At 39.3% G+C, this 25,951-nt stretch overlaps 1 protein-coding gene across 1 annotated transcript in view; it reads right to left on the reverse strand.

Annotated features, from left to right (window-relative positions):
* The window catches only part of odad2 (outer dynein arm docking complex subunit 2), a 56,879-nt gene that overhangs the window by 15,484 nt on the left and 15,444 nt on the right, over positions 1-25,951 (reverse strand). Inside the window, exons 10-18 of the mRNA XM_042510623.1 lie at positions 24,055-24,208; positions 14,368-14,514; positions 13,776-13,985; positions 11,196-11,429; positions 10,142-10,252; positions 9,867-10,021; positions 4,235-4,415; positions 4,066-4,127; positions 195-309 (exon numbers count right to left, since the gene is read on the reverse strand). Coding sequence (XP_042366557.1) covers positions 195-309; positions 4,066-4,127; positions 4,235-4,415; positions 9,867-10,021; positions 10,142-10,252; positions 11,196-11,429; positions 13,776-13,985; positions 14,368-14,514; positions 24,055-24,208 — 1,369 coding nt within the window. The remainder of the gene's footprint in view (positions 1-194; positions 310-4,065; positions 4,128-4,234; positions 4,416-9,866; positions 10,022-10,141; positions 10,253-11,195; positions 11,430-13,775; positions 13,986-14,367; positions 14,515-24,054; positions 24,209-25,951) is intronic.

The raw sequence follows: 25,951 nt of genomic DNA on the forward strand, positions 1-25,951 counted from the left end.
GAAGGAGAGCTTTGGAGACAAGCATGGTGATATAAGCAGGCTTCTGTTTTGCGAGTGGGATAACCCTTAATTCTGAAACGACACGAACTCCGCAGACCTCTTTGATTTAGAGGCAATCTATGTGCCTTTGGTGTGCTTCTCTCGCACAAATACAGGGCAGGGGCAGAAGACGAATGAACTTCACTATACGGTACCTTTGCATTTTTGATGCATGGACAGAGGGCCCAGGCAGCACTGGACTGAACATCTGCACTGGGGTTCTTTAATAAGGACCACACGAGGCGGACTCCATCAAGCTGGTCAATGATTCTGCAGGGGGAGAGACAAAAAATAGTGTGAGAGGAGGGAAAAAGAGAAAAGAGTGAGCAAAATAGACTAAAAAAGTGTTACAATCAGTATCTTTACATGATGTCAGAAAAAAATGAATCATTGCATTAGTCTGACTAAAACTGGACTTTTAAAATACGTGTAAACACGTTAGTCCAACTGAAATCATACCAAGCCAAATTTCTTGCCGTTGGACTAACACACCAAAATAATGTGGTTGGGGGTCGATTCACTCTTTCTTGAAAATGCCTCAATCAGACCTGAACTGGCCTAAGTAGTAGTCCCCACACCAGGTTTTGACCCAGAGGTCAAACAGCATACATTTGTAGAAAAAAGCCAAGAAAAACAAAAGAAGATAAAGAAGAAGAAGAAGATGAAGGAGATGGGAGGAAACAAAACAAGGTGAATCAACAGGTGAGTGCTAGGGTAAAAAGTTAAGTGTAGAGTGCATACGAAATATGCAGCGCTGTAAAGTTATCCATGTTTTTATCATTTGACATGCAACCCGTTTGCTGCTTGCTAACTTGTTTGGTATGTGATGTAATGTGTAAACCAGAAGAAGGTCCAACAGCAACTAGCTGAAAGGGCGCATATAACCACATACCGTTGTGGAGTCAGACATTTGTCAATCAATCGATTCTCCCCCGGTGCTTGTACACTGAGACTGGGCAGTAGTCCAATTACATCAAGCTATAACTGTAGCTCAACTGTGCATGTCATCTTACTGATTGGGATTTGATTTAGGTCTTTCATTAAACATAATTTTCTGCTTGAAGGTTTTAAGAGTGTAACTTGGTTGATTATGTTTGTTTCTCAGAGCTCTGGCTCGATCAGTCTGGCAGGCACCAAGCTCAACACAACTACAGCCAAGTGGCATCAAAGCATCGATCAATTTCAGTATTGCCTTTTCATCAAAACTCTGCCGTCAGTCCTTCTAAGGCCTGAAACTGTCTGCTTGCTCAAATCACTCTCTGTGGAAAAGCCCAGTTTATCCTGGGGCAGAGGTTTACGCACATACATCTGTGTATAGTGCTTCATACATGGATTTATAAATAGAAAGTGAGACAAACTTACACTTTATGTTGGTGGCTTGTTTTTCAACCGGAGCCAAAAAGAGGACCTCTTTCCAAATCAAACAGAGCCAGAGACAGGTCGCTCTATATTTCATTGGGTTTGAGTGAAGTTTACTTAGGCATGAACTGTATTTCATGTCGTATACATGACTGCAGTCAAAACTGCACTCAGGGTCTGGGAACCCAAAGAATTACGCCACAGTGCACCCGTTGTCTGGTATAAATAACATGTAACGTGTTCCCCATGTGTGCTTCCACCAACAAGGCCGACATTGAATGCTGTCATAATTACTTAAACACTCCCTAATCACAGTATCTCCGTGACTGGCAACGAGCGAACACTCATCAGGGACGTCCCCTGCGCCATCTGTCTTCCGTTTGCACATAAATCAGTCTACAGGGATCATAACATCAGATCCCAGTCTACAGGGCCTCTTAAATCCGGACCAAAAACAAAAGTGAAGCGTCATATCATCCGCCAAAACAGCTCCGTCTTCCCATGAAGCAGGTATGAAACAGATTAGCAATGAAGTTGCTAGTGACAGTGATGGATTAGAGGAGGAGACCACAAACCCTGGAGGCATTAAACAACGTGTGTCCGCTCTTGTAGCTACACAGGATTCACTGGAGGAAGTGCTATGTCATTAACCGCACGCTGCCTACTGGTTGAGAATGAAAACAAACATACGAGTATTTCATGGAAAACTTGAAAGTGACCGGTGTTTGTTTTGGGCTTTCAGTAGTTATGGATGACCTGCATGAGAATGATGATGAGAGAATGATTACGCTGATCAACAGGGGATGGGATTAGAGACAAAGTTTCTGTTAGTAAGATGAGGTCATAATAACTGACAAGCAGTGGTGGTATGTATTGAGTGTTTTCTTTTCATGCGTCTTTATACTTGTACTCCACTATGTTTCAGAGGGTACTTTTTACTCAATACATTTATCTGACAGCTTTAATTACTTTACAAAATATTTTTTTTGCATAGCAATCATAAGAATAGTTTATAAACTATGATGTTTTGTTATTTATCAAATTACCCAACAAATTATACAATTACGGCTGCAATAATTGCTTGATTAATCAATCTGTTGATTCACAGATAATTAATGGCAAACTATTTTGAGTCTTTTTCTGTTTATTTATTAATTTATTTATTTTTTAAAAACTGAGTTTAAGGGATTTTTTTCTTATTTATTTCTATAATTTTGAGTTTGGGGATGATTTTTTCCCTCTTTTAAAATTTTTGAGTTTTGGGGGTCTTATTTCTAATTATTTTCTAATGATTTGGAGTTTTGGGGTGCTTTTTTTCCTCATTTATTGTTAATAATTTTGAATTTGGAGGTGTTTTTTCTTCTGCCCTTCCACTTTTGAGTTTTTTGGTGGTGTGTTATTTTATATTTAAGATTTTTCTGCACTGGGTACTTTTACTTTTAATACTTTAAGTACATTTTGCTGATTGTACTTACTTACTCAAGAACCATTTTCAAAGTAAGGTGGTTCTAGTAATTTTACTCAAGTCAGGGATCTAAATACTTCTTTCACCACTGCTGACAAGACTGTTGTAACTAACTGTGTGGTACCATGCATACATATTCATCATCGTATTTGTTAGCTAGCCAAATAATCACAGGGAATCTGTAAAACAGTGTTAGGTCAGAGTAGGAAACACTCAAATGTGAGCTATGTTAATTGCTCAGACATGTACACATACATGTCTCAAAATAAGCCATCGCCACAAAACATACACAACATACAGGCGGGCGCTGAAATAAGACCTCTCTGTTTAGCAAAGTCCGACGGCTGAGAAACGACAAGTTCTGGCCTAAATATACATAACGTGAGAAAACATGGAGAGCATGTTGAACACTTCTCCTCTTGTGTGAAGTTTACCACAGTTAGTGGCTTTATTTTGCCATGCTTCGCGTTTTATTGATGTTTTTTTTCTCCTCCAAACAAATGTAATAGGCTCACATGGTAGCATTAACAGCTAACTAACAATGTAAACTCACACATTAAGTTGTGTTTGTGTCCAGCACTAATTAAGAAGGGTCTTGTAGTCCATAACAGGCTCGTAAAAGCAACGAGACACAGATGGAAGCTCCACAATGTTCTGCAGTATTGAGGGTGAGGTTACATGAACACAGAACAAAGGCTGCTCTGGACTGTGGTTCACTGTGCTTTCCCAGCCATGTAGTCTTGGACAGGGTAGGGCGTTAGGTATGTTCGTCTGACCAGCTCAAATCCTGACAGTGACCACAAAGCTATAGTAAAGCACCGGGAATTAAACCACAACTGTATTTAACACAGCAGGTACAATAAACAAAGCTTTAAAATCTGTCATTAAGCCGAGGATGAAAGAGAAAAGTACCTGCGTAATTACAAATTAAAAGAACATAGATTTCTTTAAGCATCAGTCCATGACAGGTTAATGATACTGTGTTTGGAGCCGAGAATTGGTGTCATTCTCTTGTCAAAACATAAGACATAAATACACGGCCAAGAATATGTGTTTGGAGGTAATTCAGTAATGACAGTGAGCAAGCCACTAACGACATTTTAAGAGACACCTCACATTGGGCTGTTTGCCTAGCATAAACTGTACTCTAAACGTCAAAGACCATATTAGCTGGTTGGATGTCCTGGAAGAGACAGACTTACGCCATGTTGTCCAAATCTGTAGCGCAGGCACCCACTGCCTTGGTTACATTCACAAGCAGCGCCTGGTGAAACGACACAAATAAAAACAACATGCATGAATTAACACACTGTAGGGGCATCATTTAAAGAGGATATGAGCCTTTGTGGAGTTAGAGAATATTCAACATGCCTGGTTTGTTCCAGTGAGAAGGGTCACAAGCAACTTGATTCCTCCACACTTGCGGATGGTGGCTTTGTTTGCAGGTATCTGGGCAAATTCTCCCAGGGCTCCCACCACATTTACCAACACCTCTTCAGGCTGATCAGTCAGCAGGCCAACCAGGGTCTCCAGGGCTTTGTATTCCTGAAACCTTTCAAGAGTGAAGAAGAAGCAGTCATGTTATTACATTTATTACACAAACTAGATATTAATGAACAACAAAGAAAACAATGAGTCTACAGCAATACAAGTGGCTCTGAAATGATGTGCTTAAACAGAGTGGTGCTTTGAGCTAATTGTTAATTACAGCAAGCTCACAATGCTGATGCTACACAGGTATGTTTTCTATGTAGTCATCAGCTTAGTTTAGTATGCTGGCATCCTAGCATTTGCTAATTAGCAATAAAAGAAATCAAGCGATGTATACAGAATCAAACTGAATCTGACTGAAAAAATCCAATCCAATCCAATGAGTGTGCTGAGATTGTAAGGACATGTGAAATGCTCAAGGAAGCTCTCCTTGGACATAGTGGTGCTATGTGTTAACAATAAAACCTCTTAGTTTACATGTTAGCAGCTAACATTTTCTAATAATGACAAGAGAAAGTTAAAGGTTAATACGTTTTATCCTTAGGGGGAAATGTGGGCATGTACCAAATTTCATGGCAATCCAACCAATAGCTGTGGAGAGTTTACTCAAAACCACAACTGTGAACCTTAAGGTGGTGTGATATGAAAAGTCACAGGATTGCAACATTTTTAAGGACACATCACCTGGGAACCATGAATGTCCGTACAAAATTTAAAGAAAATGACTCTGGTGCCATGGTACTAGATCATCAATCAGGATATTATTGAAGTCATTATTCATCCTCTGGGGACCACAGATGTCTGTGAAACTTCTCAATCTATTCAATAGTTACTGAGATTTTTCAGCCTAGACCAACACTTTGATCTCATGCCTAATTGTCACATTTTGAGCATTTTGGCAGAAGCCCCCGCCTTATCATAATGGTGATGGGAGAAGCCTTTTGCATTGTATCTTGATGCAGATGACGACTGCGGATCTTGAGACAGAGCGGGTTGGTGATATGTTGACTCACGTGACTAAGATGGGCTTGGCGGTTAGGTTTAGGCAACAAAACTAGAAGATCGCAGTTGATGTAAGTCACATGAGTTGCCTTACATGACTTACAACTAACTAACTACTCATATCACTAATGTCCAACATAACCAAATAACTCATCATTGAATTTTAGTTTCCCATTGGACACAAACACCTGTCTCCTTGGTGAAAAGCCTTCGCTTGTTGGATCTATTCGCCTCTGTTCCTGCCCATCCTAAGCAGCTTTTTTGCACTCTCTATACTACATCCATTGCTCTGGACATATAACAATAACGTGGAGGGGTTTACATTAGAGTCAGTTGAAAACCTGGTGCATCTCATGCTAAATGGTGCCCCCGGTGTCATCATAGTGACACCAGGGACAGTGCCCAAGCTGTGCATGTCGATGCCCTGGGTTTAAGACCAGGCTGAGATCAAAGTGGGGGACTGACTAGCTGACGGACAGGCCAGTGGACGAATGATGTTGCCATCACAAGAGCCTGTCAAATGACAAGTAGTAGCTACAGTGCCCTCAGCCACATGAGCATAGATCTCTTACTGTAACTCAGCAATAGGCACTTTTCCCACGGCTGCTCACAGTTGTCCCTTGTTGTACTTTGCATAACCAAAGCTTTGCTGCGGCTTGGAAACTTTCCCTCCCTCCTTTGCTGTGATTTTGCCTTGTTTGCCAATGCTATAGAGTGGTAAACTACAGTAAACATTTAAAAGGGATATAATGCGGTCGCAAGAAACCTCAACAAACCTCTGATGTACAGTTAAGCTCTACGACTGTTTTTATTCACAGTTACGGTTGCTGGCATCATGGTCCGAAAGCTATTGTAGATGGCCAAGGTCATTTGGTTTTGGTCAGGGTCCACCGACACACAGCCTATTCTTGCAAGTGAAAACACTGCTAATGAACAGAGAAGCTGCCAAAGTTAACTTCAGTGAATTTCACCATTAAAGAATACAATGGTTTTCCTATGCCATCACTGAAGTGTCATCTGCAGCTGACTAGAGCAGAATTATCTTGTAATCACAGACATAACTTTTGATAAATGAACGGTGAGTTGTGCCTATTTTTGTTAAGCCAATCCCAGCTGTAGTAATTATGTGATGGCAAGAGTAACATTACACAAGGCTGCCTGAAGCGGCTCCTACTGCAAACACTGGGCTCCACACAAGAGGAAGCTTATTAAAGCCTGTCAGATGACACAGGAACCACAGTGGAGCTTCTGTGCAGCAGATTTTTATGATTGATTGTCTGCCTTTTCCTTTTCCCATCCTTCTACACAAGTCGCATATTCAACTAAGTGCGGAAAGCTTAAATGCTGACTTTTATGCTAACTAGTGTTTACAGGAAGGCCAGAGTGAAAGTAAGACATTTCAGGGACCCAGAGATGCTTAGCGATGACCATAAGGAGGCAGATAGTTGCTCGTTCAAGCTAAAATTTTACAGACAGATTGATCTATTACGTTTGAAGGGAAACAGCAGAGTAGTGAATAACTTGGGTGAGGACAGAACTTTTGTGAGGTAAGGAGAAGTATCATTTGGAGCGGCAATTATGGTGTGCTCATCATAGGGCTGGAACAGAGGTAAGATGGTGGGGTAGTCAGTAATTGGAAGCGAACCCCACAATCTTGACCCCAAACATTACTGCTCTGGCAAATACAGTCTGAGACTTGGCAGTCGAGACTTTCCATTGCAAAGTTATTCCCTTACTCTTTTGTTAAGGCTTTTTACAGCATTTTTGTATGTCCATAACACCTCAGTATACAGACTCAAGGGACCACATGTCGATGTGTCCATAAATCTGCACAAAATAATGTTTCAGTGTTTCCAAGCTGGACTTTTACAAAGACGTTTTCACAGTGCATATAGCTTGGACCAGGTATAGCTCTCTCTATAATATTGGAAGTCATGTGGTCTTTAAACAAACACTCTTAAGTTATGAATGTAGTTATAGTTCAGGGCATCAATCAATCATCTCTCATTTTGATGCATCATTAATCAGGAAAATGGCTAACACATGCTGCTACTTGTCTTGAGTGGAGGTCCCCTGACCTCTATACTGTCCAGACCACGCAAATAATCAGTCGCACAAAAGAAAAAGTTATCTTGTTTGCAACTGACCACAAGGTCTGTTTCATTTGACCATGTACTTAATTAAAAAAGAAAAAAGAAAAAAAAAAAAACACCATCCGCCTGCCATTATTACTGTAGCAAAACATATTCCGAAATGATTTTCATTTCAGTACACCACTCACCTATGATTGATTCTGAAATGAGCGCATGGCCCTAAAACCCTGTTACCATTAGCAGCGTTTCCTTTTTGACAGTAATGACTCGGTCACTTCATTCTAAGCTTTCTGCCTGACCTAGACGTTTTAAGTGATTCAAATAAGCCTGAGAGAGGATGAAAAAACAGATCCACTTACACATTCAAGTGCACATTAAAAACATTTGCTGTGCATCATGCTGGTTTCCTCCTGAGGAGGTGGCCAAATTTCACCTCCCATCACACCCAGCTGCTCGCATCGTCCAAAAAACCAAACCAAAACACACGCAGGAAAGGAGCCACGAAATATTATGGCACTCTCACTAAGATTGTGACATGTTAAATTTAGAGAGGGGGCAACCAAAGTGTTTTTTAGTGTTTGCAAATGAAGTGTCACTAAATGCGGTGCGCATGTGATTAATGGCATCATCATAATTATTTCTATTATTGTTATTATCAGTAGTAATACAAGTGCTTTACATAGCAACGGTGTGACAAGTCATTACGTATGGCAGAGAGCCTGCACTGGCAGGGAGTGTATTAGGCTGCCACATTACTCATGGGCTGTGTAGTTAAGTTGTTTTATCATCACGCCAAGCTGCAGTCAATAGGGTTCCCTATCTGTGCCAGTTTTGTTGTTTTTAAAAGACACTTTTGTTAAATCATGATTTAAAAGCTTGTTTTTTTACTGTGAAATAGATGTGTATGTAGAGTAATAGCCATTACACAGCCTGTAATCATTTAATGATAACAATCATCTAATAAATAAATTCTACTAAATGATTTCTATCATGACACTGGTTGAATAGACAGTGGTCTGCCCATCTCGACATAAAGGAATGTTACTGTCATGCTTCTGCTGCTGTAAAGGAATCCTCTCTTAACTGGATGTGGCAGCAGACACTCGGTTCCAGTTGGGAGGACTTAACTTAGACTTTAAATGTAGGATATCATTCTGTCAGTTCATGATCTATGAAGTGAGGAAAGATCCTCGTGAATGCTACTGCTCCTTTTTCTTGTTATTTTTAGAATTCCACTGCAATTTGAACTACACAGCTTTACTGAGTCAGAAGAAAAGCATTTTTACATCATCTCACCTCAGCGAAAATACGCTTTATCATAAATACGATTAAAAGACAATTTCTTATCAGTCTCATGGCTCTGCTGGAAAGAAAAGGTTTTGAATTGATTGATATGTTACCAAGGTGTTGAATTACAGCATGTGGGTAATATATTATGTCCCCGGCCTCACAGTGAATAAGAAAATAAATACAGCTAAATCATTCTTTCAAGGGAGCACTAGTGGAAATGTATGGGGCTGCCAGGGCACGGTCTCTGGGCATTATTTATTTTAGAGGGAAAATTACTGACTTAAAAATCATCTGACACTAAAGTACAAGTCAAAAACCATTCCAGAAATGTCACTGCTGAAGGAACCAGGCTAAATGACACTTAAATAAACCTCTGTCTTACATGACAAATGATTAAAGGCTCCGTCAGCCCGCGTCTTCTGACATTAGAAAATCACCGTCTCAAGGCTGATTCTTTCAGTATGCCTGTGTTTGGTGCAACACTAACAGGCCTTGACTAACACATCACTGCAGTCTATAAAATCAGCACATTGACTTGAGCCTTTGTTAACGGTGGAAACGAGTGAATTCTAGCAGCAAACACTCACATAAAAGATCAGAGCTAATAAAGTCCGTACAAAAACTTTACATTTTACACAAGTAATCACTTCGACCAGAATCTATTCTAAAGGAAAGGGAGATATGACAACAGCATGTGAGTGGAAAAAGTGACACAGCTTGTCATAAATGAATAAGAGCCCCCAATAAAAGTAACATATGTGCTGATGGCATGACGACCATAATGCACGCAAGTCGGTTAAACCCCTTATTGGTACTCTGTTTTCACATACTATAAGACTGCTGTTAACCACATCATCTAAGGAAACATATTTTCCAATAGTCATGAGCACATATGGGTGAAATGCCTAATTGCCATTAGCCCCTTTCTACACTGAGGCTCATTAGATTGTTGTTTCTATGAATAACGATGGATTTATCAATGTCATAGTAATCTGTTGCGGCTAATTGCAAACACATACTCATACATGCCAAAGATGTGGCTACAATGCTTTTCTGTAACTGTGGTATGTTAAGTTTTTGTGTGTGTTAATGGGAGGTAATAAGGTGAGACTCTGAGTCCAGCGTACTTAGCCACATTCTCCATGCTGATGGAACACTTCCAGATGGCTCCGGTGGCGGCGGCTAGGAGCTGCTTGTTGTCCGCCTTGCTCAGCAGCGAAACCAGCGGCTGCAGACCTTTGTGCTTGCGCACCAGGTCACGGGTTTGTTTGTCCTCTGCACACTGCAAAGCAAAAGAGAGGGTCAAGATATCTAGACGTTCTACTCCGTTTCCTATAAGCCAATGCTATCAGTTTTTTATAGACTACACGTACAACAAGCTGAAAGTGTGGAAAAGAGTTACCTTGAAGATTGCACTGGCACAATGCATTTGTAGCTCATCATTGTCACTGCTTAGGTTTTTAACCAAATCCTTAATCATGCCTTCAGTCTGAATGGCAATCCTGTAGCTTTCCTGTAGTGACAAAATTAACAGACTATATAAACAGCATGGACTAATCTATCCTTAAGTCATACATGTACTGGTAATTCTACTTGCTGTTAACAGCACATGACATGTGCTAAACAAGACATGGCTCAAAAGTTAGTGCAAATTTTAAAAAAAGAAAAAAAAGAAAATTACCCAAAAATAAGCAAAAGAATAAAAAAATGATAATATAAATTAATCTTGAAAAACAAAAACAAACAAAAAATGAAATAAAAATTGATATATACGATTAAAAATATGATTTTTCCTGTGACATAATTTTAAATATAAAATTACTGATATTATAAATATAGTTTTGGGGGCATTTTCTCAATTTTTGTATGTTTTTCTTATAATCCTCCTTCCTCATTATACAAATTTTTAGGTAAGTTTCTTGTCACATTTTAGTTATTATTTGCAATTTGTGGGACATTTCTTGACAAGTTGGTCATTTTTTCCCCTGTCTTTTGGATAGAAATTAAGCTAATTTGCTCATGTTTCTTAGGGTCAAATTAGCTTGTGAAAGGCATCTGAACATAGCACAAGAAAACTGATGATGATCCAGGTTTCAAAGGGTTAATACTCATTTGGTGCTCTAATGAGTATTTCGGTGACAGGATGGTGTATGAGGGATTGAGAAAAAATACAAAATTGTGTGTGTGTGTGTGTGTGCGCACTGTAATAAAGTCTGATGCCATAGAGAAATAAGATACATCAGGTTTTGAATATACACACACTGCCTGTTTGTAGGGTCAGTTCATTGTTATTTTGAGTCTTCCATTTGATTTGCTGACAACAGAAAAATTGGAATAACAACAGCCTTATCCTTTGATAAAATAGAAAAAATAAAAAGTATTCCACATCAGTCACAGACTTGTGGCTATAGTTTGACAACTTGTGCCTACACTATACAGCATGTGTCCACTCTCACCTCTGAGGCACACTCCTGCAGGGTGCCCACCACAGGAATAAGCATGTTCTCATGTGGAGACTTGAGCAGGCGTCCCAGCAGAGGGATACCCCCGGCCCTCCGGATGGCCTCCTTGTTCTTGGTACTCTTGCTGCAGCTCCACAGCGCCAGAGCCCCACAGCGCGCCACCTCAACATCCTTCTCCTGTTTTGCAGTCAGGTTGGCTAAATTAGGGACACAGTCCAGCAGCTTTACCTAAGCAGAAAAAAACAAGGGACCCAGACTTAAATGATGATAAACACAAACATAAAAATGTGTGCAAACAAACAGTCAGACTACACGTGTTTAACCCAGAAAACTTCCACACACACATTTACACAAACTCAGTGAACTTGACATAAATTCAAGGACTGAAAAGTTTGCTTGCAGCGTTGGAGTGATAATGGATGGCTCCAGATGGGAATAGCAAGTTGTTGGCTGTGATTAAGGGTGTAATTAAAATTCTATTACCATTGGGTCTGTGAGGATGAAAAAGCCAGAGATGCTAGGAGTGGAAAACTGTCAGGATAGATGTTGATGTTAGGCCTGAAAAGCCCAGTGCGACGGTTTATGGCCATCATTCAGTGTTCTAATCCATAGTTCCTGGCCAGTGAGACAGAGCAGGCAAAGCTATTACACACAGCACAGTTCAAAGGTGGTCTCATAGCATAGCGTGAAATTAATCTGCCTCCGTGAGTGACTTGCACATGAGAACATCCGATTTGGGGCTGAGGAAAATATACAAGGCATGGAGGCTTTAATCACAGGTCCCTCTGTCAACAAACATGAATGCAGGTCAGAGGATGTAGGGGACATTCTATCTGTTTCACCACAGCACCCACTCTGCTGTTTTCAAAGACTGGGTGAAAAAGGATGGATGGGCCGATATCTGGCATTTGAGTACAGTGTGAAAAGGGCAGGAAAGGGTGATTGATTCACTGTGCATCAAAGCGCACCTCAGCAAAGTCTGGATTTGTGTTTTACACTTTTAATAAAATAAAATTGGTAAAATGTGAATCACATCGCAATAAGGCCCCATCCTGTTTTTCCGGGATTCCAAGGTGTCTGTGGTTTAGTACAAAACAGTTTGTACTAAATCACACACCAGCTGACACACGTGAAAAAACAGACAAATGATTGAAAGGAAAATCTTCCACTGTAAGACGAAATACTTTTTCATTGACACTAATACAGAGAGATAAAGTTCTGGGGCCTCATAACAGAAAAAAATATCCTGTCTTAAGTTTTAAAGATTGGAAAAATCCAGTCTTCCTAATACAGAAGCAATTCTCATGACTGTGTCCTCTCCTATTTTAGACTTCCTATCTTATCTTTACTTAGAGGTCAAGTGTGTAGAATTTCTGCAGATATAGTGGCAGGAATGGAATAAAATATAATAAGTATGTTGTGTTTAGTGTATAATCACCTGAAAATAAGTATCTTTTTACCTTAGAACAATTACGTTTTATCTACTCAGGGGCAGATCCTTGTTTGTGGAGATCATCATGTTGCACCTCCATGTTTCTAGAGGAGCCCAGACTGGACAATCTTAAAACACAATCTTAACTATTGAATAGCCCTAACACTGATAGGGCCATTCATGTTTTTTGCATCGATCACTGTAGTTAGAAGCCCCTCTGCTACAGGAGTGTTGGAAAAACACTGATTTTTTTTATGTGAAATTGCTCAATTCAAAAGGTCTGTTTGTTTTGGAAAGGGAGAGACCTCTGCGGATAATGCATCTCCCAGTAAAAACTTCCTGATCAATGGACACTGAAAGAATTGTGACTCAGAGAAGTTTTAGCTGGTTACAATCTTCGATGCTCAATGCTAGATGCCTCTCAATCCCCCTAAATGGTACACACTTTTCCATTCAGAAATCCTAACTGAAACTAACAGTAAATTGGATTCTTCAATCAATGCTCACGCCGGTTTATTTGTTAAGAATTTATGCTACTCTGGATGGAAAAGTAATTATATCACTGGCTGCAAATTTGCTATTATGGCCAAAAGAAAGATGTTCAATTCTAGGGACAAGGAGTCGGATATACCGATTGTGTCATTGGACAGAGGAAACCTCACCTTTTTTGAAAGGTTAGAAAGGTTAGCTATATTGAGGGCTCATCATACGGCTTGAATAGCTTTTCAGTTATTATATTCATATTCATGTTCTTCGCCATTATTCTTGTCATTGCCATGTAGAGCTAACAACAGTTCTGAACCATTTTTGTCAGGTATTTTAAACTTAGGGCAGGGTTTATGCAATCCTTACTTATGACTCCTAATTGAGAAATCCTTGAGTTTAGGGACAGTTCTGTAGTGACTGAATTCTTACTCTAAAATAACAAGGGATTTTTTTCTAAAATGCTGTTAGAAAACATGTTATACTGTAATACTAAAAAATCCTATCACCCTATACTGCAATAAGATAGGATTTCAGTTTCTGTAATAAGGTCTGCAGTTTTCTCTCCTGCTCCTCTTCACATTGGCATTACCAAGATGTCTTAATCCTTTTTTTTGTTACACTAATCTGAATGTACATAGGTCTGTGATTATGCTCACCAGTTTTTTGATGCCGCCATACTGTCTGACGGTTCTCCTTGCTCTGTGGAACCTAGCCACATTAGCGATGGTCTCAGCAGCTAAGGCCTTCAGGTCCTTGACTGGTGAATCCAGAATCTTCACAATACTTTGCAAGCCTCCCATGTCAACAATGGCTCGACGGATCTGCACGTTGTGACTTATCTTTCGCAGGATTTTCAGAGATCCAATCTAAAAAAAAAAGACACATGCAATAAACCTTTACGCTCAGAAAGATATTTAAAAAATGTATTTTATGGAAAAGGAACTGTTATGTCTATGCCAACATGAGGTCTCCATCTGTACTTAGAGTACATACAGTGATATCTAGTAGCCAAACATTTACTCGAATTTCCACTACAAATAGACAGGACAAAAAGCTCTCATAAAATCAGGTTAAAAAGCACCCACAAGTCATTAGGCCCACTGGAGAATAATTGCTACCCCGTGTCTTTAAAGGCACGCTCTTTACCCAGCAGTAGTGTTTCTGTAACTAAAACACAGGCTGGCACACACGGCCGGCTCTGTTTATGCCTGCAGGCCATCCAGGTCCAGCTTTGGCACAGCTACTCACTTTGCATCTGACTTCATCTGTATCCAGCAAGTTAATGAGGACTTCAAGGCCACCTACATCCCGGATGGCCAGTTGGCACGTCTCCTGCATCAAATTAAAGTCCATCATGGCGCACAGAGTGAGCACAGTGGCTGTCTGGTCACCTCCCTGAAATAATAATGCCAAACATAAATGAAAAAGGGGGGGACAAAAAGGAAGAGAAAATTAAACATTAAGCAGACATTTGGAAGAGGGTGGAGGACACAGACCTCCCTCCATCTCCTCACCCTTCCTCTCCCTCTGTTGTTTCCCCCCAAAAATACCGCTCCTGCTGAGTTTGTTTTGTTTATGCCTGGTGTTCAGTTTTGTGCTGGTAAACACTGATGGAAAGAAATGATTTGCTAACAGAGCACCGAGCTCAGACAGCAGCACCAGGCTCAGAACCGTGAGACATTGCCCCCTTAGATGAAAAAGAACACTATTAATGCTAAATGATGAGCTAGCATTTCAAAAGCAGGATATGTTTTGACAGTTGCTATACACACATATCATTTCAGACCTGCACCCCAGTGATTAGCAACTTAGTAGCTACAACACCATGAAGTCAACAAGTGCTTTGTGGGGGGAAAATCTGGTCCTTGATTTAAATTCAAGCTCTGAAACACACACGGGGCAGACAACTGAATTTTACTGCCACTTAACTGCAATAAAATGCCAACTAGAAAAAAAAAATATATATACAAATGAAAAAGTGGGCATGTGTGGTCAAATCCTGACATGTGCAGGAGTAGAGAATCTTGACTCTATTTTACTCTTTTCCAGAGGGGTGGAGTTGATGTCTTTGGACTCGACTTGGCAAAATCAAAAACGACTTGCAACCCAACTTGGATTTTAACGCCAATGACTGGTGACTTCACTTGGCTTTGAGCCCTTTGACATAAAAATACTTGATTTCCTCCCGCAAGCCCACAGATGGAAACATATGATATTGAAAAAGTGTGCCATCAATCAATATATTTCCCTTCATTTCCTGAGTCAACTAAGTGTTTACTCTCAGCAAGTTGACACTGAACTCCCCAGAGCCACTTTGTTTGAACCAATCCAACAGCATCCAGTCAAGTTGCAGGAGAGAACCACAAAGAACTAACTTTTTGTACTAAGCGCCAGTTGGAAAAAAATTATATATATATTATATATACATTTGCTTACAAAATCATGAAGTGGTCAACAAAAAACAGATAGCAGGATGCAAATCGTGGTGGTTGAAAATTACACAATGGAGATGCAACAACTTCCAAAACTCTTGATTTGAGGAAATACAGACACCTGAAATGAGGCATTCATATTTTTTGTATATTATTCTGATGTTTAAATGGAATTCATTTGGTGAAAAGCACATTATGACTTGTTTAGAATTTTAAACGGAAAGTTTAGGACTTAGCCCTTTCAGAACCTTATTATGTTCCAAACACATACAAAAAAAAGTAATGGTGGATTTCTCTTTCAATGCACTCAAAAATTATCGGTAAATTTTCTTTTTTTCATTAGGATGCTTTATGCTGTGTTTTTTTTCTGCCCCATCAAATGAACAAATAATCTCAATGCAGAAATCGCCCCATTAGTAAAAATGACAATATGGTCCTAACAGACAGTTTTTTTCAACAAGAAGTTAGATTATTTATTTTTCATAAATGCTTAACTCAATGAGGAAAGTGATGCTCTAAAACACATTGCATATATGTTTTCTAATTATATTTGCCATCATGACTCAAATATCTTCAATTTATTAGATAAGTCTCCTGGAAACAGTAAGTTGAAAACATCCTGAGATGAATATTCTGTGAACATAACCAACAGGATGCATTAAAAGATGTCTGTATCAAAAAAGAGCAGTATTTCCCTGTTTTAACTGTATTTCTCAATTTATTTTCACTGACATTCAGATCGACTTTCCATCCCAATAGATTTTTTGGGGAAAAAATGGCATGTAGACTTCCCATCAAATAAATCTGTGCCTTTGGGTGGAGTCAGATGACAGTAATCATAGATGTAGACAACCTAGAAAAGTTATGTCCATTGGAATGGTTGGGGGATCTAAAAGGATTAATTTGGGTCTTGCCAGCCTTGACTTAACTTGGGACTTACTTGCAAAGACTTGGGACTTCCTCATGATTTGCAAAACAATTACTTGGTCCCACCTCTGCTGTTTTCTCCTAAATCTAGTTTCCAAATACTTGTCTTTTTTCAGATTCCCATCACAATGCATAAATCCACCTAATGTCCCAGCTGTGGATGGATGTTGACAGCATTATGGCACTTAAAATACCAGTCTCAGGGTTGGTGCTTTGGGATGGCTAAAATATCACCCAGACATGCAGCAATGGTGTTTTTATATCACCATATTTAGTCTGTATCATACGCAGTTGCATAACAAACTTTGTTGACATGCAATGGTTTTGATCACAAGGATGAGAAAAAATATGGTAGTCAGATAAAACAGAAGCTCATGGTACGAAAATACAACAGTTAGCTGCTGTAATACTAGACCTGCTACATGGCTTTGATATGTGACACTGAAACTTCCAGTCCAAAATCTCCTGGCAAGTGAACAGTCAAATATTATTTCTTTTCACAGTGGTTTGAATGTGCCACAGATAGAATTCTCATCTGGTGGATTCAAGGTCGCCTCTACCGTTCCAAGCTTCATGAGCCTTTATTAGTTGCACACTTTGCAAACACTTTGAGACGTCAGGACCATCCTAAATAGATTATTTCAACCTAACATAAGAATGTAACATGTTCTGCTATCAGCTACCCATATATGAGCAGAAAATAGCCCATCACTATATAGAAGGCTGGGGGAGTAATCTGTTTCATGCAGCTGTTGGAGCAGCCCATCAGTGCAGGTCTGTACTTGAGTCTCAAGTGGTGTTTGATCATGTCTCCCTCACAAAGCAGCGCTCTGACACAGCAGGATAACGGCCACATGTGTTCTCCATATCATGATGCTAGCCTAAATGTGAACCATTTGCCCATTAACAGCAGTGGATCTACTGCTCCCTTTGTCTCCTCCATTCTCACTCTTCAAAGGATTCGGCAGAGGAGGTTCCTACCTTGTTAAAACAACAAAAAGGCTATGTTTAGGAGTGATTGCTGGGAGAACAGAAAACAGATCATGTGCTTTCAGTTTTGTTAGCTTTGGTCTTGAGGTATTGTCGACATTCTTTAAAACATTGACAACATCTGACAATCTTTTATGATGAAAGATCTTTGACTCTGTGAGCATGATCGGGGCAGATGCTCAAAGTGGAACCAATTCAACCACTATTCAAGCTCTGAACAAGAAATTCAAAAGCTAGTTTAATATCTTTGCACTGGCTTGGTTGGTATGTATTTTTTGTTTGTTTTTTTATAACTTCTATTTTTGTCATTTTTTTATTTTTCAAAGCAAAAATATAACAGGTGAGGTCTGGGCATTACCATATAATAAGTTGAACAAACAACCACAAATGACAAAAGTTACAACATCGGGTTATTGTAAAAATCCTGTTTCTCTCAATAATTATCTCCCTTCTCCTTTCTAAGTCTAAGGGAGAAAGTCATTTTTTCCATCAAGCAAATGGAATTAACAAAAAGAGCAATAGTGGGAGGGGTCCTCTGCAACCAGCACTTTGTAATTGTTTTTTGCTGGCAGCCAAGAAGATCTTCAGAAGGTAGGTATCCCTCTTACTGAGTTCTTTCGGAATAATGCCAAGGACAGAAAGGCGAAAGACAAATCAGTTTTCAAGTCCAAAATCTTTTATATTAAGTGGTCCACTCCCTCCCAAAAAAAAACCTTAATGTATGGACAAGACCAGAGGACATGTGTATGATCTGCCAAAATCGATCCACACTCCCTCCAGCATGGCTGCTGAGACGAGTTGAATTTAGAATTCTGATTAGGGGTAATAAAGAACCGGATCAAGTTTTTCCAGCAGAAATCTCTCCAAAACAAAGAGTTGGTAGTGGATAACTGTGTTTCCCATACTTGGATCCATTACTCTTGTGATATCTCTATGTTAGCTTCCTTTTCCCAATGCGGTTTAATATAATTAGTTGAATTTGAATTCATTACAGAGAAGCCCTTGTATAATTTTCCTATAGTGCTACCATTATTCCGGTATGTATTGGTTTGTATAGATACTGTTACCAATGACCTGCTGGCCATACATTTCAATTATCAGTATGTAATACCAATGCTGAGTTAGTTTTCTTTTAATAAATGGGGTATTAGGAAACATAACCTGTGATGACTTTCATTTATTTCTTTAAAAATCAAATGAAATCTTTATGACTCTGCTTCATAAATCCAAGGGAGCAAGTGCCAAAAGCAGTGATGAATGTCTTGGTAAATTTCAACCCATGGAAAACAAGACTAGAGTCTACAGCCAGGATAGTAGCTCTCTGTGGTTGTATTCGGCATGCTAAAATGCAAGGGACCTTGAATATCTATGACAAATTTATCAGCAATCCATCCAAAAGTTAACAAGATAGTTCACTCTGTACCACAAAGATGAAAAGTCAGGGGATCACAAGGGTCATTAGGGGCCCACACTGGAAACCATGAACGACTGTACAATGTTTTATGTCAATTCATCCAATAGATGCCAACCATTTCAATGAAACACTGAAAACAATGATCTGTTAGCGGTGCTAGCAGAAAAGTCAGAAAGTTACCAAAGTCAACAGAATTTATCATCTAGAGACCTTAAATATCTGCAGCAAATTTCGCAGTAATCCATCCAAAAGTTATCAAGATAGGTCACTCTGTACCACGAAGAGGAAGAGTCAGGGAATGACCAGAGTCATTAGGACTCATCCCCTGGAAACCATGAATGACTGTGCAACGTTTTGTGCCACTCCATCTAGTAGATGTCAAGCCATTTCAATGAAAATGGGGAAATGTTGTCAAAAGATTTCACTCCAAAACACAGTCTGCTCTGGGGACTACAGCTGTCTACACAAAATGCCATGACAATCTATCCAATAGTTACAGAGATAGGTAAGTCTGGACCAAAGTCAGACACACCCACAAATTGACACTGCCTTCCATAGAGGTACACACCAAGTGTTGATTAAAAAAAAAAAATTAACTGCTAATGGAAAACACTTAACAAACAAGAAGTGAAAACAAACCCTAAATAGTAATACTTACGCAACTACAGTCACCTCTATAAAAACACCTCTAAAAGAATATAAAAGTGCCACTCTGGAGTTTACAGGCTGATTTTCAGGTAGATAATATTCAGGAAGTCAATGGCAGCTCATCTAGTGATGATTAAAAAGTTGTATTAATGCTTCATCACCTTGTCTGGCAATCATGAAATTACGTAATTAGAAATTGATTTAGAAGAGACTGAGCAGTATGATGAATAAAATTCCATTTATGAGGTGAACTCTTAAAGCTGCTTTATACATTTTGTCTTTTCCTTCACTGCAGGTGTCTCAGCCTGAGATACTAAATAGCTGATGCCTTGACACTACAGACACAGACTACCCTGCCTGAGCCACTCCAGGCCTATAAATCAATAAACTGAACATGTACCAGTGGGGTTAATAGAGCTGTCGATGATACCCTGCTGACCTCAGGTCCTTTTCTCAATACTGTTTTGTTGCATATAGTTTGTGCATGAGTGTGTGTTTTCATGCCAGCAGTGGCAGACGTGCATATAAGTGCTCAGACACATAAGAATGTATGTCTGTAATGCTGGACTGATGACAGGTGGATTCGGGCCACTGCCAGCGTTTCATAGAGCTTAGCGAAGAGAGAAGTATTGGGTCTTGGCAGAGGTCGAGCCATAGAGGATGCATGAGGTTTCATAATTCTCTGCAGTCTGCGGCAGACTTAGAGGGGAGGCTACTAATGACAAGAACAAACTCCTGCTCTATGGGAAAGGTGGTGTCAGGATAGAATGAATGATTGCTGGTTGTTTCTCGCCTCATATTTGACATAGGATCTCCTATAACATTAAACTTGATCACTTAATAGGCCTTTCTATCATAAAATGAGAACAGTGAGCATGCTGAGCAAACGTCTAGTCGGGGATTGGAATTGAAAAGTTGCTTAAGTAAGGAGAATGAAATGATACAATTATTCTTATAAGTTAATTCCACATTGGACATGTTGTAAATGCATTACAGGCACTTAAAATGAAATGTCTTAATTGAGTGCAGCAGTTATTAAAATAAAGCTTTAAAAATGCTCAACTACTTAGAGCATAATTAGCCACAAATACACTTCTGTTGAGAAAATGAGCTGATACTGGCTCTTGTACACTGGAGACAGGATTAGTTTTTAGTGTAGCAATTAGTGGAATGGTTCTCAGGAGAGAAGTGCAGGGCAGTAGTACTGTGACTGCCCAGCAGAGGGGGAGCAACCTTAATGAGGGCTGAACACTTTACCATGTGTGTCAGGGACACAGCTCAGCTTGTTAATCTGCAATACTTTACATTTCAGGTAAACTAAGAGTCACAGCACACATTTTTAAAGCACTGGAGAGGGTTAATCTAATTGTGACATGTTCTAAAAGAAGTCTAGTGAATTATTTTTTGTGACTGTTCAGAAAAAGACATCTGGTCTGTAAAAAGTAATGTTTATTATAACAAGTAAATTATGAAAATGTTTACGGTACTCAATATTGGCATGTTTATCAGTTAACTAGTAACATATTGTGTATCAGACACAATATTTACCTCTGTGAGAATATGAAAATTGTTTTATGTTTAGAAAGCCACCGGCCAAGCTAACTGATAGCAGCTGGAGAATTTTGTCTTTATTTAAACCGAGATCAAATACACAAATGACATTTCGTGGCTTAATTGTTTAACTTACCACATAAGGCTATTCTGTCTTGACTAGTAAAACAAAACTTAAGTCTTTTTAGAAAAGCTTGTTTTAGTTCAGGTTTTCTTAAGGTTTATGTCTGGGGTCAGCACCCCTTACTATCAAAAGAGACATTTTTGCAATCCCCCGCCACAAAAAATATATCTGGAGCTTTATAACGAAGGTACCACAGCCTACATACCCTTTTAAACCTGAGCATATTGACATGATTTCTTTCAAAAACATGTAACAAAGGCAATGAACTTAGGAAACTACCCAAAAATTAGCAAGAAATAAGCAAAAAGTAAAAAAAAAAAAAAAAAAGAAAAGAAAAGAAAAGAAAAGAAAAGAAAAAAAGAAAAAACTAAAATTGGGGAAAAAAGAAAAATAAATAAATGTAAGTAGTGAAAACAAAAAAGGAAATGACCTGGAAGAAAGTGCTTAAAAATAATAATTTAAATATTTTTTTTTTGCCATGTTTCCAAAAGAACTCTCACATTTCCCACATTTCTTAGGGTTTGAAAGTTTAAATACTTGTGAAAGGTGTCTGAACGCAGCACAAGAAAAATTACGTCCCTCCAGGTTTCAAAGGGTTAAGTTTAAATCAGCTTAGGAACATAACTTATGTCTAATGAGCAATTTTTTTATATTTTACCACAAGGTGTCCACTCTGTAGTGGGCTATCTAGGACTATTTAGTACTTAAACTTTGAAGTGTTGGCAGTGAAACAAGCAAATCTGTACCCACACTATTAAATTGACTATTTTACTCAGAGCAGCTAGGAGGGAGACTCAGGACTAGCCACCACCACAGAAGTTCAACGCCACAGAAGTTCAACGCCAAAACCTATGATTTTTACAGTTAGGGAATGTAAAAATCACTTTATGTCCACAACAATTATTAATTTGTTCAAAATGTTCAAAAAAAATAATCATTATTCATTTCCATAATATTTTTCGTCAAAGCCAAAGGGGAACCACTGGAGAAGAATAATGAGCTTCATGTGGTTTCAGAGCCGCAGGTTGCCGACCCCTGGCCCACATACAGTACAGAGGCCTAAAGAATACAGCCTATAAAAATATATGCTAATATATAAATAATAACAAAAATGTTTACTTTTACTGTGGCCCTGTTGCATTACAGGCTGGAATAAGGAAGGTGAACTATGTTAAAATTTGTTTTCCGTGTCAGTGTGTTAAAGATATGCCCGTACAAACACACACATATAACCCCATAGTTGTGAGACTCAAACTGAAATCCTGTATTTTAAATACACAGATTCCCAGTCATAGATGTAGTATAAAAACAAACACATAGAGACTCTAGGCAAACATTCCTACATAAATATCATTAAAACACAAAACAGAACATCCATGTGTCGCTTTATGAATAGTGTTACTTCCTCGAGTACAAACGGCTGTCTATAGCGCAGGGGAAAGGGGGGAGAAAAAAAAAAGATCTCCTCCTAAAATAAAACAGATATTTAACTTGGCTCATGGTAAGTTTCAGCGTCTGATGGTAATGATATTATAAAATGACTACTGGACAAACCCCATAAATAACTGCGCTGTGTGGTTTCCAGACAGATAGAAAGCTGGGACATGTTGGTTGCTGCAGTGCAGCATCTTGTTGAAGCGGGAACACACACACAAACCTAAAGCTCACGCCACAATCCCGCTGAAAGAGTACAAAATATACAAACCAGTGAGGTTTTTTTTTTGTATCTGAATTTGAATCTTTCATATCATTTACATCTTCTTTTTTCCGTTCTGGAACGGAGTTGCAGCCTACTTTCAGAGTGGGAATTTCCTTCCATTATATTCTATTTTGCTAAGCTAAAAATACCAGTTGAACTTTACAGCAGTGTTTTCTATAAAAGATTTACTCGCACCAAACCGCAGAACACAAATCTGTTAGTAATATCAAGAAATCCCATACTGTATCTATAACACATTGAAAAAACATTAACCAATTTCATTTTCTTTAAGCTGAAGCAGCATTTAAGGTACTTTTACCATTTTAATAGACAACGACAGGTATGCAACGTGCAAAAAAACTCATTCATGTCAAAATAAAGTAAACACAGTCTCTTTAAATCCACCCTGTCTGAATGATAGTGTGCAGATAAACAGATAATAGGGACCACTGAGTGAGGTAGGGTAATCTCTGAAGTCAAGTGGTGGTGGAGGTATTCCCAGCCAGTCTGGGTCATTGGCGTTTCTATCTTCTTTTTCCTTCCCTTCCATGTTTTGACACATTAATATTCACCATATGCCCTGTCAGACCTATCACAGGCGCGCTTCATTTTTGTGCTTCTGCGGTGTGGGCAAACAGCGCGTACAGCTGCTGCCGTCAGACAGCTCTTTCCCCTGCGCCTTGGCTCACATGTGCAACCAAACAGGCCTGTGTCAGAAACCAGGAATCCACGAGCTGAGCCAACCACTTCAATAAGCATCTTCCTACGAAGCGCTGCTTAAAATATATATACTTTATTCAATCTGACATCCACTTTTTTTATTGAGTGGCACCATGATATAACTGAGGCAAAACAGACAGGTAGGATTATTTGATTGGAAAATTACATTTTATGCTACCAGCTATCCTCTTGCACCTCCATGACTGAAAAAAAAAATTATTTCCACACGTTGCAATTCAGAGGAGGTTTTTGATATTTGAATACTGACTCAGGACAACATCAAAATTCTTGAACAGATGACAGGAAAGGAGCATGAACTTTACTGTTTCCTGTCAGTTGTGGCCTGCTTTAGCCTGCAATTGCACAGCTCTCTACAAATCGCTATTTTGATTTGAAGGAAACAGCAGTGTGTAAGGTAATGTTCTCATACCTTGAGGTACTTGACCAGTTTCTGGATCTGCCAGTACTCAGGAGGCAGGTCTGTGTTACTCTCTTGACGGCGCTCGGGCTGCTCCTCCTCCTCCTCACTCTCAGATGAACTCTCGCTGAAAGCGTCCACTGGCAGGGATCCTGCCGGGGTCTTTCTGAAAAAAAAAAAAAAAAAAAGAGTAGATAACGGTGCACTTTTGACCATGGATAACAATCTACAAAGGTGTGGGAGAGTGTAGACAATACACATCCAGACAAAGGGATGGAATTTAATATCGGGAAATCTCTTTTCCGGCATTTTAAATGGAAAAACAGCTTGGTCATCCCACACAAGGAGACCCATTAACGATTTTGAAATTCAAGTGTCAAGTTTGAACGTTCTCAGAATCTAAGCGGCAGGAAAATACAGATTGGAATAATGTCACGGGAGGACTGGAGTGGTCATCATATACAGACTCTTTGCTCGGCTATTGATACAAACAGAAATGCAGATGGCTTTTTAGAGTTGCTGCGGCCATTTGGATGATGAAATGTATCATGAAAATTGGGCACTGCGGAGCAATGAAATTTGGTACATATTCAAATGGGGCCGCTGAGAGACAGTTCCCATGTACATACAAATAGCATTTCCAGGGGAGCGCATTATCAGAAGGAGCCAGCAGATATGAGGGAGTGTTTTCCAGGAAGCAACGTGATAAACACAGAAGAAGACCTTCAGAAAACTACCAGGCCTACGCGCCGTCCTGGGCGGTGTGCAGCCATGACTGTGATGGACTGAATGCACCCTGGGGTCTTTATTGTATGTACATTGACTGATGAGCAGCAAAGGATGCTATCAGTGAACAGTGGCTAGTGTCAATTTATGATGCTTGCAGTCTGTATATATTGGCAGGTGCAAGTTTGGAGACAGCCGAGGAATGGGAGCTGCCAAGAGCTGGAGGAAGAAAAACCTCTTACCTAGGTTCTTGTTCAGTGCAATCAATCTTGTTAAGTGCAATCAATCTTGTTCAGTACAATTGGTAAAACTTCATTTAACTCCCATCAGTTACTAAATCTTTTATAGGTCACTCCCCCTCCTAAAAAAGAAGTTTAAGTATACACTATAGTTAGAATATTTTCACCGCTATACCTTGCTGTAAGACAGCCATTACCAACAAGGATTTAAAGCCGTTATATCAAAAACACCAGACTCCATTGAGAAAAAAAATCATTTTATTCCACCAAACGGCAGAGCTGCTGGTCTAAAGCTGCCTCAATCCGCTATTGTGAAAGGTAAAGCGGAACAAATATTCAAATATAGTGTACACTTAAACTTTCTTTAGGTGGGTAGAATGCCCCATCCACAGCAGTACACTGCTTAGTTTTTGTGCCAGTTTATTTGGTTGTTCAATGACGTTAGCGAAGCAACACAGCACATAAAATAAGTACAACAGAAACATCAGATAGTCAGATCAGATCAGATCACCATGTTTAACTCTTTATCTTCGTATATTATGGTTACCACTAAAAACAGAAATAAACAAGTTTCATTATTTACATATCTCCACACTTCAAAACAGGAGCCAGTTTTCTTCCCAAAAGTGTCTTTTGTTGTTAGCTCAATGTCACAGTGATTAGGTCTATTCTGTTACAGTCGCAGTTTAAATTGGTGTTATTTTGAATAAAGCTACTGTCTTAAAAAAAAGATTATTTGTTCAACACTTTGTGGCCTAACTGAACGTGAAGTGAGCAAACATCAGTTCAGTTGTATTGTTTCCTATTGAAATGTTGCAATCGACTGCATGCAATGCAACGCTGCTGTTTAGAGCTAAACTTTTGTAAGCTGCCCTGCTTCTATTTACTGCTGTTGCTCACTTTGAAAGCACACCACAGATGAATTATCTATGCGATACCTGCTC

Source organism: Plectropomus leopardus, chromosome 21 (assembly GCF_008729295.1).
Source record: "Plectropomus leopardus isolate mb chromosome 21, YSFRI_Pleo_2.0, whole genome shotgun sequence".
NCBI lineage: Eukaryota > Metazoa > Chordata > Actinopteri > Perciformes > Serranidae > Plectropomus > Plectropomus leopardus.